The sequence below is a fragment of the Lepidochelys kempii genome, chromosome 2, assembly GCF_965140285.1.
Source record: "Lepidochelys kempii isolate rLepKem1 chromosome 2, rLepKem1.hap1, whole genome shotgun sequence".
In the NCBI taxonomy this organism is placed as follows: Eukaryota; Metazoa; Chordata; order Testudines; family Cheloniidae; genus Lepidochelys; species Lepidochelys kempii.
Genome location: NC_136381.1, coordinates 220,818,105 through 220,838,791, shown reverse-complemented (window position 1 = coordinate 220,838,791; position 20,687 = coordinate 220,818,105). Strand labels below are relative to the sequence as shown.

Here is a 20,687-nt window from a genome sequence, read left to right as displayed (position 1 = left end):
AAGTCCCTGAAGATTGTCTGATCTGGGCATGCTCCTATATGGGGCTGAGCCCACACCTCCCTCCCCGGCTCTGCACAGCACAGCAATCTTCCTCCCCCTGCTCCTGGTACAGCCAAGATGATCATCCACCAGTCAGGGAGGAGGAAGATTGATTGGGGGAGGGATTGCTCAGACCGTGGGGCTGTTTTCTGGTCCCTTGTATCACATCTCCAGATAGAGTGCCAATTAGGTCATCCAGCATACACCTAAGAGAAGGAGGGCCAGGGTTAACTGAGAGGGAACTCCAGCTGGGAAGGGCTGGGCGAGCACGATAAAACCAGCAAGCTGAGAGCAGAAAGGGGCTGGGAGGCTATAGGGGGGTTGCAGTGGCTGAGTCTGGACTCAGCAGGCTGCTAGCTGGCTGAGGCTTTGGCTAGGCGGAGTGAGATGGAAGAGCTAACGAATGAAACTGAAACCAGGCTAGACAGTGAAAATAGGGAAAACATGGAGGAAGACTGGATGCAAACAAAGAAAACGGTAGATTTTTCTGGAACCAGAAGAAGGACCAGCAAATAGGAAGGCAGGAAAAGGAAATGGGCAAAATTACATAACAGTAAAACCCCTAGGTAAGGAAATAACGATAGGAGATATCAGCCCCCTGAAGATTGCAGGGTGGAACAGGAAAAAATGCTGGAGATGGCAGAGACTTGTTTTTGTTTTTACATTCCACTAACCAAAGTCGGGAAGCTTCTTAAGACAAAGGTGCTAGGTAAAATTAAAATAAGCTGTCAGCTACTCAGATTCCTTACAGAAACAAGAGTGGTAGCATATGGTGTGCTAGCTGAAATGTCAGAAAAGGAAATAAAGCGAGTAATAGGTGAAGATAAGGTGATAACAGCTAAGAGGCTAATTAGCAGAAGAGGCAGTGATAGCAAGTCCTCACCAATTGTGCTGGTCACTCTTAAGGGAAGGATGCTACCCTACGGTTACTCTGGTATCAGATATTCTGGACTAAGCCCTTTAGTCTTCCTCCTGTGAGATGCTACAGGTGCCAAAGATTTGGACATGTAGCAAATAATTGCAAAGGGAAACTATAGTGCAATAAGTGTGAAGATGAACATTCATTTGATAATTGTGAGGAAGGGACAGAACAAAATGTTGCAACTGTGGAGGAAAACACAGCTCTGCATATGGAGGATGTACCAAGGCAAAGCAAGCTAGAGAAATTAAAAAAACCCACAAAATTATTGATAACATCTCATATGCAGAAGCTGCTAGAAGATATCTGAAAGAAAAAAGAGGGGAAACAAAGAACCTGTCATTGGAAAGGGAATAGCAAGCAACAAATTAATGAGAAGGAAGTAATGAGTGACTTCAGGGTAAAAGGAGACGACATACTATTTATACAAACAAAGAAATTCATTGTATTTCTGACTGAAGTAATAAAGAACATACAGAAAATGAGAACTATAATCCAAGTGACTGAAAAGTACCTACAGGTTAGCAACCTCAATGAAGGAAATATTGAAGGTTAAAAAAATTCGGGTCACTATTTTCAGCTGGAATGCCCATCGCCTAATAGCGCATAGGCAGGAATTAAAGAAAAATATTGATATGAAAACAAAGCCTGCTATAATATGCATGCAAGAGACTTGGCTAATAGAAAAACTAGACTATAAAATCCTGGAATATGGTATGTATTGACATGATAGAGAAATTGAAAAGTGTGGGGATACCTGCACCTTCATTAAGGAGGACCTGAACTACCCTAAAGTAGAGATTAAAAAGCTAAATATTGAGTATTATGCTACTGACATACTAATACAAAACAATTCTCTCTCTCTAAGACTTTATAATGCCTATAACTCATGCAGGAAACTAGAGGCTATGGCCTGAAAGAATTAATTGCAGATGTCACATACCTTCTCATTATCTGTGGTGATCTGAATAGTTAGAACAGATTGTGAGGAAGTAAAAAATTATAATGATAGAATGTTTAGAACAATTATTTGAAGAGAATAAATTCTGTACAGCTGACAGAAGCTTCTCATGCCTGGATCTGAGAATAGCTTCTAGTAATAGCAAGTATAACCATAGCTGGGAAATTTACAGAGGAGGGAATGGCTAGTGACCAATTCCTCACATAATTAAATATCAAGGAAAAGGTAATACAGAAGATGAGGATAATATCCTCACTTGGAATCTCTTTAAAAAAAAAAAGCAAATGAGAAGATATTGAGGAATTCTGTAACAATGTTACTAAGGGAATCATAAAGCCAGCTAGTTTAACTATTCCTAGGATGCCAACACTACCTAAAGATAGAAAAAGCATTCCATGGTGGAACAAGGAATGTGAAATAGTAATTTGGGAGAAGAATAAGTCATACAAGACAGCAAAAAATTCCCTAAATAGCGGGGACTTAATGAAATATGAAGCAAGTAAGGCAGTTGCACAAAGGACTATAAAAAGAGAAAAATGGAGAATACACTGTGGGTAGTAAATAAATATACCAATACAGCAGAAGTATATAAACAAATTAGGAAAATGAATGGAATAAAGGGTAAGCCGCACAAGACAAGCATTGGTTTCAGAGTAGCAGCCGTGTTAGTCTGTATTCGCAAAAAGAAAAGGAGTACTTGTGGCACCTTAGAGACTAACCAATTTATTTGAGCATAAGCTTTCGTGAGCTACAGCTCACTTCATCGGATGCAACAGACAAGCATTGCAATTGCAGGACACGGAGTAATAAGCTCCAACAAAGAAAAAGCGGAAATTCTGGCCACCCGGTCTCAAAAAGTCAGTGATGAGAGGATCAGAGGATAGAAATTAGAGAGAGGAAGAAATTTTTGTTAATGATTAAAGATGATGAAGAGGCAGGAGGAGGATGTGGATGTTGTTTTAAATGAAAACTTTGGTACAGCGAACTCCAAAAAGCAGTACTAAGGCACAAAAGCACTGCACAAGGCAAGAATGAAAGAAGTTTTGAAATGCTTAAACACTTAAGCAAGGAAACCTTGAGGGTGTGTGACTGGGGTCCCAGTGGGGGCAAGCAGAGATCACTCAATTAAGGTGAACTGCAAAGAATGGGGCAGACAAACCCCAAAGCTGGTGGATAATTCAATACTTAAATTTACCAAGCCAGCACTAACAGCTTCTGTTATACCTTACTGGTTATTCAGAAGTCCAAACAACACAATTCCCTTGAAGTGACCCAGCCTCAGGCCTCCATCCAGGTACCGAAGTCAAATATGATGCAGATTTTTGAAAATCTTATTTCATCATATAAAAGAAAAGGTTCTAACAATCCCAAAAGACTGGACACATTACCTTCCAGGTTAATGAATATTCCAGATCTTACCCAAATACATGCTACAGCCAATTCTTATTAACTAAACTAAATTAAAAAAAAAAGAGTAAGGTTAAAAGATCAATATACACACAGACATGAGTTCAATTCTTAAGGTTCAGATTCATAGCAGAGATAGTGAGCTTTATAGTTGCAAAGAGTTCTTTCAGATATAGTTCATTGGACTATAACCTGTGTCCAATATCATTGCAGGATGTTCCAGCTTAGGACTGGGATCTCAGTCCTTATAGCTTAAGCTTCCCCTGTATGAAGCCTCAAGCAGATCTGAGATAACAGAATCAGTACCCAATGGTCTTTTATACAGTTTTCTAGCATCCACTTGACCACACAGTCCTGGGTAAACAATAGGCTTCTGATGTGTCCTTCTGTTTTCTAAACACCACCAGTAATTAGTTACACAAATTAACACAGGGCAATTTATCCACTAGGCAGTTTATTACAAACTTCAAAGGGATATATAGACAATGACATTACTTCACCCAAGATTCATCTAAATCAGAGTCAGCAACCTTTGGCATGCCACCCATCAGGGTAATCTGCTGGCCGGCCACGGGCCACGAGACATTTTTGTTTACATTGACCATCCGCAGTCAAGGCCTCCTGCAGCTCCCACTGGCTGTGCTTTGCTCTTCCCGGCCAATGGGAGCTGTTGGGGGCTGTGGCTGCGTACGGTCAACATAAACAAAATGTCTCACGGCCTGCAAGCGGATTACCCTGATGGGCCACGTGCTGAAAGTTGCGGACCCCTGATCTAAATGTTAATATTCCCTTTTGATCTCTGAATTACTAGCTATAGTGACAGACAGGTAGCATTTAAGATACACACAACTAGAATCAGTTCTAACAATATAGGTTTGCCAATATTGCCTATTTAGCATGAATGGCCCTAATTACTATTTGCATACCTTTTAAACATGACTTTAAAGGTTGGGTTTGGGTCATCCAGCCTGCAAGCTGTTTAACCCTTTCTGGCCCTGAGTTATATTTTTGTATAATTTGCATGGTTATATTTTAATTAGACAATGTCACAAGGTGATACTTAAAATTATATAATAACATATGGCAAAAAGGTGAAATCTTGCAAACTGGAAACATGTGATTATTGTCCCAGTGAGGAAACCGGGTAAATTGCTCTCAAGACCTGAGGCATACAGACCAATTGCTTTCACAGCATGTTTAGGTAAAACAATGGACAGAATGGTAACAGAGATTAGTAGCACATCTAGAAAGAAACAGGTTCATAGATGGAACATAAAGTGGGTTCCAAAGAGGTCGGAGTGCGATTGACCATATTGTTAGGGAAGGGACAGAAGTACAGGAAAGCATGATAAACCAAATAATTCATGATCAGAACCTTACTGGAGACAGGAAAAGGCTAAAATGGAGAGAGGGACTACTGTATAAGGTGGCCTCCATGTATGTTATGGGAAAAATGTTTCGGTGGGTAAGGGACTTCTTAAGCAACAGAACTATACAACTATAGTATAAATACAAAGTGATGCACATTGGAAAATATAATCCTAACTAATATATCCAAAAATGGGATCTAGCTTAGCTGTTACCACTCAAGAAAGAGATCTTGATGTCATCATGATAGTTCTCAGAAAATATCTGCTCAACATGCAGCAGCAGTCAAAAAAGCTAAAAATGTTAGAAACCATTAGGAAAGGGACAGATAATAAGACAAAAGATATCATAATGCCACTACATAAATCCATGGAATGCACACACCTTGAATACTCCATACGGTTCTATTGGCCCCATCTCAAAAAAGATATATTAGAATTGGGAAAAGTACAGAGAAGGGCAACAAAAATGGTTAGGGGTGTGGAACAACTTCCATATGAAGAGAGATTAAAAAGACTGGGTCTGTTCAGCTTAGAAAAGAGACGACTGAAGGGGGATGTGATAGAGGTCTATCAAATTATGAATGGGGCGGAGAAAGCGAATAGGGAAGTGTTTGTTTACCCCTTCACATAACACACAAAGCTGGGGGTCACCCAATGAAATTAATAAAACAAACATAAGGAAGTATTTCTTCACAGAACACACAGTCAACCTGTGAAACTCACTGGCAGGGGATGGGGTGAAAGCCAAAAGTATAATTTAAAAAAGAATTAGATACATTTATGGAGGCTAGATCCATCAATGGCTATTAGTCAAGCTGGTGAGGAACGCAACCCCATACTCCAACTATCCCTAAACCTCTGACTGTCAGAATCTGGGAACGAATGACAAGGAACGGATCACTCAGATCACTCGGAAGCATCTGGCACCAACCACTGTTGGAACACAGGATACTGGGCTAGATGGACCACTGGTCTGGCCCAGTATGGCCATTCTTATGTTCTTAAGTCCAAATAGGGAAAGCTTATTCTAATATATATTGAGTTGCAAATGGAACTCCACAAGGGAGCATAATTAGCCTAACCTTTTTTAACATCATGATAAATGACTTCCCTAATGGGGTAAATAGAGATCACATTATTTGCTGATCACTCTGCCAAATGGACTTAAAGCGGAAACCTTGAAAGTGCTGCCAAAAGAATCAATGATGCACTTCAGAGAAGTGCAGAATGAGGAAATGGGGAGTTTCAAATTATCCATAGGCAAAACTAAGGAAATGATCTTCACATCAAGGAAAATCCAAAAAGATGACCAACAGATAAATATAGTGGAAAACTTACAAATTCTTAGGTGTGATATTTGATAACAAGCTCACTTGGATGGACCATACTGAAAATATTAAAGGTAAGTGCAAAGGTAGAATTTTCTCTCCTTACAGTGTGTATGATAACACCCATTTTTTCATGTTCTGTGTGTATATAAATCTCCCCACTGTATTTTCTACTGCATGAATCCGATGAAGTGAGCTGTAGCTCACGAAAGCTTATGCTCAAATAAATTGGTTAGTCTCTAAGGTGCCACTAGTACTCCTTTTCTTCTTACTTAAAAGTATCTCTGGAACATGCTGGGGAGCAGATAAAAAATGGTGGAAATGCTGTACAAAGCACTAACAAGACCAATTACTGAGTATGGATGCTAGGCCTTTGGATCAGCAGCAAATACAGAGAAAACTGACCTATATCCAAACACAGGCATTGCAGAGCACATGTGGAGCCTTCACTACTAAGTCTCCAAATAGCAGCTAGTTAAATGCCTACCTTTCTAAGAATGAAACTCCTAGAGTTAGCCTCTTAGGCCAAAGTAGTAGGAAACAGCGAAGATGACAACATGAAACCAATATATAATGATTGCTGAGAGTTAAGTGGAGGCTGAGTAGGACAAAAAATTCAAAATCTCTCATGTAAGTTGGGTACAGAAGTGGATAAAGGATTGTAATGAAAAGAAATGATTGAACGAGACCAAAATCTATAGCTGTGGGAAAATACTCAGTCATTGGTAAACCATTCCCCCTGAGATAGACATAGAATTATATAATGAAATAAATTAAAGGTGAAGACTGGTAAATATACAAGATTTAGCAAATCAATATATATGTGATAAATGGGGACACTATTGCCAGACATATACAGATGGCTCAAAAGAGGAGGGAACAAGACGAGTGGGAACAGCTTTCTGCATGCCCTCACTCAGACTCAAGAAAACCATAAAACTAACTTTGTACCATCTTCACAGCTGAGCTGACAGAGATTACGTTAGCACTAAATTGGGCTTTGGATGTGTGTGCTGCTGTGGCCATCCTGTCTGCCTCCTTATCGGGGCTGCTGGCAATTTACAGTGGTAAGTCTGACAGCGGAAATGATATTCTTGATGAAATATTACTGCTAACTACTGAACTGGGTGCAACTGGATATAACCATAGTAATAGCTTGGATGCTGGGGCATACAGGGATAGCAATCAATTAATTGATGAACCGGAACAGTGCTAATAAACACAAACAAGTTGACCTAGGAATCCCCTGAAGCAAACTGGAATTTAAACACCTAATCAAAAATGAGCTAAGGAGGGAATGGCACAAACTGTGGAGAAACGAAACAAAAGGCGGGTGGGGGGGGGGCAGGAATTTCGAGAAGTATGCCCAACAGTTGAAAATGTAGATTATAATCCAAGATCCTGAAAGGAAGAGCAAAAGGGCTCTATTTAGAATTCTAACAGGGCATTGTGGATTAAATAGTAATTTATTTCTAATTAATATGCACAAAGATGAATTATTCGTAACATGTAATGTTCAGGAAATGGTAGATCATATCCCTTGGAATTGTAAAGACTCTACCAGTGAAGGCAGTGTTTGTATAAAAAACTAAGAGGCCTTACAGTAACACAATTTTCCTTGCAGCATCTATCAAGAATCTAAGGAAAACAGGGCCCATTTAAAAAAAAAAAGCTCTTCTGCGATTCTTTAAGAATACCAGGAAAAGTGCAAGTCCATGGTAGTCATAGAATCAGGGAGTGTGTCTGCTATGCCACAAAGAGGGGGTGCGCAAGGGGAAGAAGACTGCAGGGAGAAGGTCTGCAGTCACTCCCTGAGGGGAAAGGGAGTTGGCCAGGGACAAGGAGGCGATCCGGGGGAGAGTAAGGCCTGGGGTCCTGCCCTGGACTGGGGAGTCTGACAAAAAGCTGAGAAGGGTGAAGTAGCCACTGTGAGCAGAGGACTCTCCAGTGGTAAACCCAGAGATAGACAAGGAGATGGAGAGGTGGGGTAGGAAGGAACCAAGGGAAACAGCAACAAGATCTGAGACTGAGCAGACCTATATTGCTAGTCATAGGGGAAACCAGGCCCACCAATACTCCAGGTTACAGTCCAGGACCCTATCAGCCACTGAAAAAGTGGCACAGGACCTAGAGATGGAACATCAGACCGTCTGAGGCAGCATCTGGACAGTTTGTTCAGTAGGACTTTGTTACCCCAGAGGGGGTGGACTATATAGTGTCCTGGCCAAAGGACCGAGTCATGAAGAGGGAGCATCCCGAGTCATGGAATGAGGGAGGGATTACAGTGCAAGCAACTGATGGCAAGGAGCTGAGATGAGAGCTAATTCCCAGACCTAGCCGTAAGGAGGGCACTTGTGGTGAATGGACTCCTTTGCACTCGCCCTCATAAATACAGATAAAAGCTTGAAAATTTGAACCAACTGCCCCCGTAAAGGCTCGGGGACAGAATATACCTCTGTATTCACACCCTACACACTATTGTTGTACTCTTTGTTCAAAAAGTATGCCTTGTAAGGTATCATTTGAAAACTCATAATTTGCTGGTCAGTATTGTTCAGGTAAAATGTGTGGCAACATTGTATGTGAAGTTGTAAAGTTTCCCTGTATGATTTTATCAACACATGTTAAAAATCCCACAGCCCTGCCCAAACAGAAATTGGCAAACAGGTCTGTCCTAAACAAAGGAATGTGTGCTTGCCTTAATTAGCATTTAAGCAGTAAATGGAGTCATCGAGTTGGAAGGGAAAACAAAGGAAGTTCAAACAGGTAGGAAAAAAACAAAGTGCAATATCCTTTCACATAGTCTTTCGGCTTGTCTACACTTACAGCACTACCGCTGTATCCTGTAGCACTTAGTGAAGATGCTATCTATGCCAATGGGAGAGCTTAGGCATAGGTGCTCCATCTCCGTGAGAGGCGGTAGCTATGTCAATGAGAGAAGCCCTCCCATTTACATAACGGTGTCTACACTGGAAGTTCGGTCAGTATAACTGTGTCACTTGGGTGTGGATTTTCCAGTACAGGACATTTCTGGGGGAAGATCTGGTACTGGGGGGATGTTGGGGTCACCCTGCAGTATAACCCAGGCTGGTGAGAGCCAAGGTATAGCTGGCAGGCTGCAGTTACACACAGGCACTCAGGGTGTGGCTTGCATGCTGGAAGGCTGCTTGTGAGCAGCCTACATGGAAGCTACTATAGCATGGCATTGTAAGGCACTCAAGGTTGTAGAGCAGGACTGACACAGCCCCCCACTTGTCTGGATTGTACCCCTGGTATGTCTCAGGTTCCAAAACCAGTAGGCAAATAAAGAGCCCAAAAGTTTTTTTAAATTTTTTTTAAATTTTCATAACTTTTTTGATTGCTTGGGGTTGCAACACTTGAACATAAGAATGGCCATACTGGGTCAGTCCCTCTAGCCCAGAATCCTGTCTTCTGACAGTATCCAATGCCAGGTGCCCCAGAAGGAATGAACAGAACAGGTAATCATCAAGTGATCCATCCCCTGTCGCCCATTCCAGCTTCTGACAAACAGAGGCTAGGGACACCATCCCTGCCCATCCTGGCTAACAGTCACAACTATAACTGTTTGACATCTGTCACAAGCTCAAAGTGCAGACAGGCCTTAATGTGGGGTGGAGGGTGAAACTCACAGGAATGGAACAAAGACCAAGCGAGAGGACGAAAAATAGAGAAATTTGAGGAGCTAACTTTGACCAGAAGAGGGATCTGTTGTAGAGATTTTGCAGAGCTGGGTGTGTGAGAGAGTAATTTAATCTGTTTACATTTCTCAAACTGGTCAGAAGCTTATTAAATAACTACATTCAGTTTGGAATGATGGGATAGAGGTATCAGCCAGTTTGGGTTTTTCAAAATCATTCAACCATATTTTTTTCTTTGAAATGGTTAATATTTCTCACATTTCTTTTCAACCAAACATGAAATAAAGAAACATGCTACATACCATTGGTCCCATTATTGAATCTCCAGGATTTCCATCACTTCCTGGTGGCCCAGTTGCTCCTGGCTCCCCCTACACAAAACAATTTATTATTTATCGTCTTCACTCTAGGTTTTGCAGAAAAGAATCAGCTTCACGTAGTCACTTATTTTTGACACCAAAATGACAGTGACTGAAGGTCTTACACAGTAAGCTTCCAACATTTTAGGAAAATCTCTTTCTACCTCACTACTGATCTCCCTTGACATTATTTTGTGAAAAAAATGTAACATGTCAAAAAGTGCTAGTTCTCCCTTTGAGAACTAATTCCAAACACTTCTTTTCATTAAAGAACAAGGGTTAAAATAATGCTAATCAATCAATGGGCCACATTCACCTGTGTTTTATGCCTGCTACTGCCAGTGTAAATCAGGGGACAGAACTTCTGCCAAAAAGCTGTTGTGTTGGTACAAAGTGGGCAAAACCTCTCTCCTGCCAGATGCCCTACAGGAGAGTCAGTATTGCCCCAAAAGTGGCAAGTGCTGGTCCTGGAAGGGGCTGTGGCAAATAAAGTCAGAAACTGCAATGATTCAGCTCCCCTCTGTTGCAGACTTCCCACATGGGGCTTCTGTGGAGCTCCAGAAAGAAACTTGAGTCTCAGTTGAATATTGCTGGGTATAGTTGGTGAATTTCTAACCTGTACTTACTGCTGACTTGATAGATAGTTGGTTTGCTCGGTGCTACCAAGCTTAGCTTTGAGCTTTTATTACATAATTAAGATAGCAGTACCTCCTTGTACCACTGAGGCTTAACCTAGACCAACAACTATACTTCCCCCCTCCCCCTTCTTTGGGATCTCTCAAAGATCTTAATTTTCAGCAGAAAGTTTGCAATTTATCAACACCAACAGAATGCACCAGTAGGAGCTCAAGTAACATTCCTAAAAGATTGTTGTTTACATAAAGCAATCACTGAGCTGCAACCAACTTCAAAACTATGGGGACACAGCATACTCCAAAGAGTGCAAGACAGCTATCTAATTGTTCATTTCAAAAGTATAGCTGAAGTTACTATAGCCAAGCCAGCAACAGGCAGAAGACTGTCTCTTTGCCAAGAGACAGTAAGAACTATATCCATACCTTTTTGGTTCCAAAATAACTGTCCAATGAACGCTACCAAAGCTGTCCAGGTGTCTGATATACAGCAGTTGCCAACAATGGCCTAGGATGCTCCCAGAGTTGAATGGTATGCAAACTCATTGTGTTTCATCTGCTTCATCTGACTTCACTACTGTGGAATGATGGGAGGCTTCCAGGACAAAATTACTAATCATTGTGCTTGCCAAAGAAAATTCAGAGAAGCTGGACTTCCATTCATCCCAATATATCAGGGAGAAATAGTGGATGGCCTAACAAGAAACTTATCTAAGTGATAGAGGGACAATGAGAAAAAGGTTTGTCCATTTCCTAGAAAGTTCTTCCTGAAAGAATAACTTGCTGTTCATAAGCAATTTGTTTTGTCAGATCACATCACTCAAAGGAGAGCCTGATCCAAGTAAAATCAGGAGAATGACTTCCGTAGGCTGAGCAGCCTGGCCATATTACTATGCAACTGAGATGAATGGGAGTTTTGTCTGAGAGGAAAAATTCAGTAAGAACCTCAGGATTTGACTCTGCCCATCAAAAAGCTTCACTGTTGCATAGTCTAGCCTGCCCTCCTAGCAAAATATCTCTCCTTTCCATGCTCGGAACAGTAACAGGAATTCTCCTCACTCACTGTAAATATAGCTGGCAGTGCCTGTTTGACGTGGGGGAGGGAGGAAAGGACTTTAGAAGGACATATCTTCATTCCTATCACCTGCAGCAAGGCCAGAATCCTGGGATTTGTACTACACCTCATTGGCCCAGTCAAAGAGTGGCAAATTAACAAGAGACAATGCATCACAACCACAATGGAGACTGTATATGTTGTTCAAGGATGGAAGAAAATGGGATTTAAATGGCCCAAAATTATAATACCAGTCAATTTTTTGGTTCCAGTGTGATATTAAATGGCCTCAATATAAAATAATTATTCAGGGTTGGCCCCCTTCAGACCAGACACTAGAATTCACCCCACCTCTGAATCCTCTACCCTCCCCCGCACCATGAGGGGAGCCAGGGTACATGAAGAAGAGAGTCTGAGAGAGCTACTCTTCTTCTTCCAGGATAATAGGGTCCACCAACCATCTTCTGGGTGTGTCACTTATGTTTACCTTTGGGAGCTGCCCCTTTTAGCTTCTCACCTGAGCTGGCCACTGCCCCCAAACTGCAATGAAATTATGTGTAAACTTAACTTTTAGTTTCTGCCCTTATTCCCTAATAACCCACAACTTGGCCTCCAGGATGCTGCAAGGAAGGCACAAAAACTCAGACCACATGACACTTTGTTCTTGCCCCAAAGGAAAAATTCCTTCCCGATCTCAGACTGGCAATCGGACACACCTACAGCATCTTGGAAACACAGTTCAAATGATACCTCCATTATCAGGCAGGGCAGCAATGAAAGAAAAATGGCTGCTGCATGCTCTGAGGGCTTAATGTATAGGAAGAGAGGAGTTAAGACAATCTACTCTCCTTTTTCCCTTGTCCCATAGCCTATCCAATGGTAGCAGAGAGAGGTGGAGAATCTCTTGCCCCCTCTTTGGCCAGGCGCATCTCAGTGTGAGTTTTGGGGTAGGAAGGGGAAAGTCTGTAAGGCCCCTGAGCAGCCAAGCCTATTCCTCCCTTCCACCCCTCCTCCCAGAATCTCAGAGGTTTTTTTCCCTGCTGGGCTAATCAAACATCCTCCTCCCCTGCTGAGATGGTGGGTGGCATTCTATTACAAAAGGCTGAAAATAAATCTTTTAGCTTTTTCAGTATACATATGAAGTCTCAGCTTTTACGGGCCATTCTGGGTCATTCTGACAAAATTTACCTTCAATGAAATGACAAAACAGTTATTCTCCTCTATGAAATAAACCACAATACAACAAAAGACAGGCATACATCTGTATTAAACTAACTGGGCTAGGTCTGCCTTTATTTCTACCATTGCAACTTTAGTTCAATTAACTTGAATAGAGAGGTATAAGTGTTACTGAGTGCAATATGTTCAATATCTTGGCTCCAGCAGACAAATCTCAGATAATTTACCTTTAGTCCAGGCGATCCACGAATGGATGGTCCAGGGTTACCAACTGCGCCTTTATTTCCGGGCTCACCCTACAACAAAACAATTTAAAATAAGTATAAAGTAAATAAGTATAAAGTATTCCTGTATATGTGCTAATTTATTTATTGTTCAACCCTTAGTATAAAATAGTCAAAATATTTCAGATCAAATGGGTAATATTTGGTGAAAAAACATAAATCAATCTATTTTTCCTCAAATTTGCAAACGCTAACAAACCTCTTGAGGATCATAGACTGAACTTCAAGTCTGAAATGAGCACCGATTGAACAACGTATGTGAAAAAAAAATTAATACTAACTCTTTTGGTGGTGGTTGTTTCTTTTCTCGGCTAACAGAGCTATTTTACTGTATGTGTGTGTGATCTGGATGGCTTCAGTGTGAAGGGCATATATATAGATATTATTTCTCTCTATATATAATACATTAAACTACATCAAAAGAATGTTCAAGTTGTAAAATTAAGCACCCCAAGCTTAGGAAATGCCTGAATTAACAGTGCCTTTGCAACATTAATTTGGCCCCTTAATGACAGTGTTGAATAACATAATCACTTACTATTTCTCCACAGAACCCCTGCCTCATTCAGTGCGCAGGATGAAAATATACTTTTCTGTTTTGCCAGCTTAACATAAAAAACTCAAAGCTTCAGAGTCGACAATAAATTCATATCGTAAAAATTCCAGAGGTGTTTGTATAGTGTAGAAAAAGGAGCATAGGAAGGAACAAACCTACTTTTGGTCCTGGAGACCCTTGTAATCCTGTAGCACCAGCATCCCCTTGGGATCCTTTTTCTCCTTGGTCACCCTGACCCAAATATAATTATTTAGTTCATAAATCACTACAAAGATTTTACACTTGATAGTTAAAAAAAAATCCTGGGTGCCTAAAGTTAGGGAGAAAGATTCAAAAGTATTTAGAGATCTAACTCTCATGAGTGCCTTTTAAATATATCCTTCTAGGTTCCTAAAGCCATCTTTAGGCACTAAAAAGTAGCCCCCGACCCCAAGGAGCTGAGCACATTTATGTCCCACTGACTTCAATGATCATTTTGAACTTTAATTTTAGTACTAGTATTTCATTCTGCCACATACTCATGCTGAGCACTCTCAAGTTCTATTGAGAGCAAACATGTAAACTGGTGAAGCTATTACTTAAGGAAGACCATAACAAATTAAAATTATACCAGTCATTGAACTGTGTTTAAACACGAACATTTACCCTTGTTATGTTTCTCAAAGATGGATATTAATAATTCATACCTTTTGGCCAACATCTCCTTTCCCAGGTGGTCCCTCCAGACCTCTTAAGCCAGGCACTCCTTGTTCCCCCTAATGAAAATTATATCAGTTTATTAATTCTCACATTGATGTGTATGCTACAGAATCAAAATCCTAATTATTAACATTCTGAGAACTGGTTTGGATCACTATGCTTTTCCTGGGTTGGGCAAGGTCAAGCTCCCAACATACCAAAAAAAGTTTTTTCTCTCAATTATATCCAGTGTAGCTGAAACAGTCCAGCTTGACAGCCTCAAAAAATAACCCAACCTTCAGATTTTTCAGCTTGGTTTAAAGACCAAACAGTTTGGAGTTAGTATCCAGACTTTTAGGTCCCAAAAGCTGCAAGAGAGTCTCTGCAGGCAGCCCCTTATTCCTATGCAGAATGCCATTGAAATCAGCAGAGCTCTATGCAGGCATAGATGACTGCCCACACAGAATCAGTTGCAGGATCAGGGCCTGATTTGCTTTTGAGATTCATCCATTTACAGTTGGACAAATATTGCAAAAGAGAATCTGAAAATGATCTAATAAAAGCTACAAACTCATTTTTATGCTACATGTGACCAATTCTGGTCAGAACTTTACCAAAAAGGAAATTTCAACCAGAAAGATACTCTCTGCACATATAGTCATAAGGGAAGTACCAGAAGTGCTTGCATAGCTGTCTCAAAAACTCTTTGTGGGATAGATTGTGAGCTATGCAATTTGGAAGCAGAAACAATGCCATTTAGCAAATACTTGAAGCAATAGGTGTGGCAAATAGGTAATAAACAATCTATAGACTGAAAGGCATTCAGGAAAATCCTTCATCCAATTGTTTTGAATAAGAACAAATTAGTAAATAAACATGACTGTAAGTAATTCACAAACAGAAAAAAGTGTTAAATAGCTTAAATTGGTGCATATAGTCTGCCAGCTCTTGAAAAATCTGCCTCTGATTAGAACTTTTGATTTTAAGTACAATTATAGGGCATGACTTTAAGTTGGGCCTCAACCTGGACTCCATTTGTATGAGCCAGTCTTGTGTCTGCAAATAATTGTAATTCTTTGTGTCCACAATACACTGTAGGTGTAAACGCTAGTTAGACTAGTCACCTGCTTGCACTTATAATGAATGTGATAGATGCCCAATTGCTAATATTTGTGCTTGCAAAGAATGTGGAAACTATAAAGAAGGTATAATTGTTTGTGAATGCATTTTTTTCTGAAGACACAAAGGCCACCACTAAAATAAGCCCCCTAGCAACTTTTGCTTTCTACAATTTTTACTAAACTCAATGACCTTCATTTTGGGGGGAGAGTGGATTTTCACTGACTTCAATTTTTTATGAATGTGAAATAATTTAACTTTAAGTTGCAAAACCTCATCCCTGCTTTCCATTCACCTAGAAAGATTCAATACCTCAGCCTTTAGCCTGGCACTAGAAAGAAGTTGTATGAAGTGAAAAGTGGACTTGTACTCTTTGTTTTGTTTGGTTTACTGACCCAGACTGACAGACTGAACTAGATCTTGCAAAGCAAGCTAGATACTGAAGGCCACACTAATCCTCCACTGGCAGAAAATCTGAGGGGAAGAGGGGTTCAATGACACAAGATGTCTGCTACATCACTCTGATGGAGTGTGTGTATTGAGTGGGGGTGAGAACAGAAATCCAGAGCTGACCAACACAATCCACAAAATGGACAGGACCAGGTCTAGGGTTGCCACCTCTAAGGTACAAAAAAAGTGGGAAATCTGAGATGATTCTGAACCCATAAGACTGGACAACTGGAATTGTGTACTGACAGAGCTCCTGGGACAGCTACCACAAAAAAGGAGATGATCCTGGGAAAACCTGGACAGGTGGCCATCCTTGCGAGGTCAGCTAGAACAGTTGCAGTTTCAATGCCCAGTGCCTCTTCGCCAGTGGGGCTCTATGGAAACCTATCCAGATTTAAAACTGTCTTACCTCAGCAGACCCCTTAGGAAAGGGCAGGTACTGGTGCCAACCTTCCCCCAGGAGGAACATCTCTCCATTGTGTAGCTGCCCTCCTGGGAGCAGAGGGATTCAATTTGCAATGAGGTCTGAATTTGATCATTCTATATAGCCTAAAGCTTTCACATCCAGCAAACAGAAATACTGGTTTACCTTTTTCCCATTGTTTCCAGTTAGTCCTCTCATTCCTGATTCTCCTGGGATTCCTGGTGTTCCTGGATCTCCCTTAAAAGGTGATAAATATTTATTTCCCAAAAGCTTAGTAAGCTCATGCACTTTATACACTGAGGGAGTAACATTCTGGCACAATACTGGTTAATGGGCAATATTTATGTCCAAAAATAGTCTCTTCCTACTTAATACTATACTTAATAGGATTTGCTGATTATACCAATCAAGAAATCCAACTCATGCATTTTACATTTCTTTTTTAAAAATGCCACACCTCTGTCAAATTTAAGTATCTTTAGATTTAACAAACTAGTATTCACATGGCATGGCTAGCATGTAACATAAGGGCATGCTTCTGTGGTTATTTATAGGTATATTGCATAGCTAATGGCTCAGAGATCTCTTCAATCAGTTCCTTAAGTATTCTAGGATGTATTTTAGAGAGACAAGGTGAGGTAATATCTTTTATTGGTCCAACTTCTATGGTAAGAGAGACACGCTTTTGAGCTTACACAGAACTCTTCTTCAGGGATCAGGCGGTGCGGGGAGAGGGTTCATGCCACATTCTCCCCAGGCCTTTGGGTGCAGTAGGAGGAGGATAATGCCCCCTGCTCTCCCACGACTCAGCACAGCAGGAAGGGGGCACACCTGTGCACTTCTTTTCTGCTGCAAATGTAACCCACACACCTTCTGAGTGTGCTGTTCTGTCCCATCTAGTGGCACTGAGACCACTTAGACAGAGAGAGATAAAATGAGTCTGCTCTACAGCCTTAGCTAACAGGCTGTTGGCTTTTAGCTCATGTGGTAGAGGCTCATGCACATAGCTCCAGAGATCCCAAGTTCGATCCTGCCCGCCGACAACCAGGGTCTGTCGGTGTCACACAAACACCCTGCAGAGAGTAGACATCTTGTCTTCATCTTCCCTGAATGTAATTGCAGCCTTGCCTGCCCGACCACCACCAATGGTCTAACTCCCAGAAACCACTTCCTCTCCCACACAAACTGCATTCCTTGTCCCACAGCTATGACTCTATCTCAGTAAACCCTAGGGCAGTTAGTGCTGGCCTAGAGACTTTCTTCACTAGCCCTAAAGAGACTAGGATATAAAAACTGAGGATTGGACTTTAGGAGGAGAGCCAGACATGAGAGCACTCATGCAGTTAGTTGGGTGAGTAATACAAAAGTTACACAGGGTTTTGCTTCTTTGTTTACGTATATGACTAATTTGCAAACCTCCTTGAAGTGGGATTTGAGAAGGGACATAAAGGAGGAGAGAGAGTGAAGGCATGGCAAGTCAGCCAAGGGATGGGTGTGTATCAGAAGTGATATAAAAGTAGCGTAGGCAGCACCTTCTATGAGAGCTCTGTTTGCTCCTCCCAGCTCATCACTCTTCTATATTATTCAGTCTTCATTAGCATGATCATTGCTCTCCCATTTGCTAGCATCATGCCATCACTTAAACATGACTTATTTAGAAGGGTGAATAATGGCTGAAAGTATGAATTTTAAACCGTTGAAACTCACTTCTCTGTGGAGACTTTGTCACTGAAGTCCATGGACATAACCAACTTCTCACTACAAGTTATCAGATATTTTTGCAGAAAACTGGGCACAATTTTTTTTAAAAAATAGGCTCACTTTTGGTCCGGGTACTCCAACTCCTGGTGGTCCTGGATCCCCCTTTTGTCCCAATTCACCTTCTTTTCCCTAGTAATGAAAAATTATTTGTGTTTAGCATGAGTACAGATCTTAACTTTATTTATTTGTATAGCAGCACAGATTATTGAAGGTTTAGAACAGAGATTCTCAGGTAGAGCTGGTTGAAAACTGCTGACAAAACAGTCTTCCATCAGAAAATGCAATTGTGTCAGCTGAACTGTTTTGCAGGAACATGTCTATTTCGATGAAGTTTTCAACAGAAAAAAGTCAGTGACTCATTTTGACTTTCTAGTTTTATTCTGATGGTGAAACATTTTGTTTTGACTTTATTCTTTTGATTCACTTTGACTTTTATATTAATATATAAATATTTACATTGAAATGAAATATTTTGACATAGTGAAACAAAAATGTCTTCATAATTCCAGATCAAATGGGGTGGGCGGGGGGGGGGGGCTGTAGGAAATTTTTCCACTGGAAATTTTGATATTTTGACTTTTCATTCTGATTTAGAACAAAAACTAATTTTGAAATGGCAGAATTATCCCGAGGATCAGAAATTCCATTTTCTGACCAGCACTAGCCCTGAGTTTTTCATCGTATTAATAGAGACCATATCTCTTGATCATCTGTTCTCCCATGCCCAACCACACAGCATCCCTATGGCAACTATAGCAATTGCTTACATGCAAAAATAATGTCCAGAAAGTATTTAACAGGCTGCTTTCAATAAAATAAGCATTCTGTCCTCTTGCGGAAGAAGTTAATCACAATGTCTACTTTTGCTTTTTATTTCATCTGTTCCTGCCATTTCTCTTGCTCCCCTGCCCATCCTGCCTAGCTGCTTTGCCCCTGAACATTCCTCTCCTGAAGTACCAGTCCTGCTAGTGGCTCTGGTTATGACGGTGGCTCCTGTTTCACCTATTTTTCTTCCACTTATGTAGCAATGTCACCTTGTAAATGTAGCTAGGCTGACTTTTTTTTCTCCCTTCGTGTTTTCATCTAATGCTACAGACCTCTGAACTCTTTTCCCATGTTGAGGATGGAGGGCTGGAGAATCAGATGGAAAGAAGAATAAAAGCCAGCATCATGTGGCCAGCAAATTCTCTGCAAATCACCAGAGGTCACAGTGGGAGAGCCATTAGTTTAGAATTTCTCAGTAGAGTATGACATTTACATACAGTGGCTATATACCACAAAACCAACACACAATATATCAAAATGAAAGAAATATGACTTGAATCCATGGTTGATGAAGAAAATCTGTATTTGTTTAAACAGTAAAGAACTGCTAGCCTGAAACAATGTGATGGTGAGGTCCAGTAATGGAGGCTGTTAAAATGGAGTGGCTTTCTTCTTCAGAATCTTTCAAATATATCAGTCAGAAATCTCTACATTTCTACTTCATATACTATTAAACTCTGGTAGCCAGTGTTGCCTTTTATGAGGTGTGTTCTTCCGCAGTAGAAAACTGTTTGAGTACTTGAGAGCAAGCTCCAAACATTCAGTTCTTATTCCACCCACAGAGCACACTATCATGGGAGTTTTCTTACAAAGACCAAATATGGATTGTGGTCTAAAAATGCACAGCTCTGATTTCTTTCCAATGTTTCCACAATGGAATATTAAAAGCACTAGGATGTCTGACTTTGGTCAGATATATTCCTTGTCCCTCAAGGTGGCCAATAATTTTTTTTAATTGCAATTCTCTTGAAAGTTACCTTTGGACCCTGCACACCCATGCCTCGAGACCCTTTTGGCCCAGGTATACCTTTAGGACCTTGGATACCCTTAAAAAAAAAAGAAGGAAGAAGTTAATGAAAACTACACTTCCATGGGTTCATTTTCCAGGTTAATAAAATGAATTTATTATCTTCCGAAGGAAAGAAACCTAACTGGCTGGCTGTTCTAAGGCCAAATCAGGAGTTCCTTACTCAATTTTCCCTCAGCCCCACACAGGTGGATTTCATTGAATTACCCCAAATTCAGGGATTGCCCTGGGTAGTGGTGGGGAAAGCCAGGGTGAGGATTTTTGTCTCCTCAGCCTAACCCTGTGCAGTGGGAAGTTATGCTCTGGCATCTGAGAGGATAGGGCTACACTTTCAAAAGGGACTCATCACTTTAGATGCATCAATTTTTCGGTGTCCATTGTGAGGCCTCTTAAATAATCAGCATTTCAGAGGCGCTGAGCACGCACCCTATACAAATCTTCCCTACTGCATCATCCCATGTGGAGATCTTAGGAAGTCTGCTGTGCAAATTATTGCATGGATTGGTCCAGATAATTCACTTTTCTATTGGCTTGATCTCAAGACAATTGAAATCAAAGTCTTTCCATTGATGTCAGTGAGCTTTGGATTGGGCCCTGTCTGGTATTTTTAAGGTACAAATCACAGTGGTGTTTTTTGAATCTCTAGGCATTAAAAA

General features: G+C 40.8%; 1 protein-coding gene across 2 annotated transcripts in view; it reads right to left on the bottom strand.

Moving 5' to 3' along the window:
* The window catches only part of COL28A1 (collagen type XXVIII alpha 1 chain), a 118,152-nt gene that overhangs the window by 45,742 nt on the left and 51,723 nt on the right, over positions 1–20,687 (bottom strand). For both annotated transcript variants that reach the window (XM_073333869.1, XM_073333870.2), the window contains exons 17-23: positions 19,982–20,050; positions 18,240–18,308; positions 16,584–16,655; positions 14,434–14,502; positions 13,907–13,978; positions 13,135–13,203; positions 9,986–10,054 (exon numbers count right to left, since the gene is read on the bottom strand). In XM_073333869.1, the coding sequence (XP_073189970.1) occupies positions 9,986–10,054; positions 13,135–13,203; positions 13,907–13,978; positions 14,434–14,502; positions 16,584–16,655; positions 18,240–18,308; positions 19,982–20,050 (489 nt within the window). The remainder of the gene's footprint in view (positions 1–9,985; positions 10,055–13,134; positions 13,204–13,906; positions 13,979–14,433; positions 14,503–16,583; positions 16,656–18,239; positions 18,309–19,981; positions 20,051–20,687) is intronic.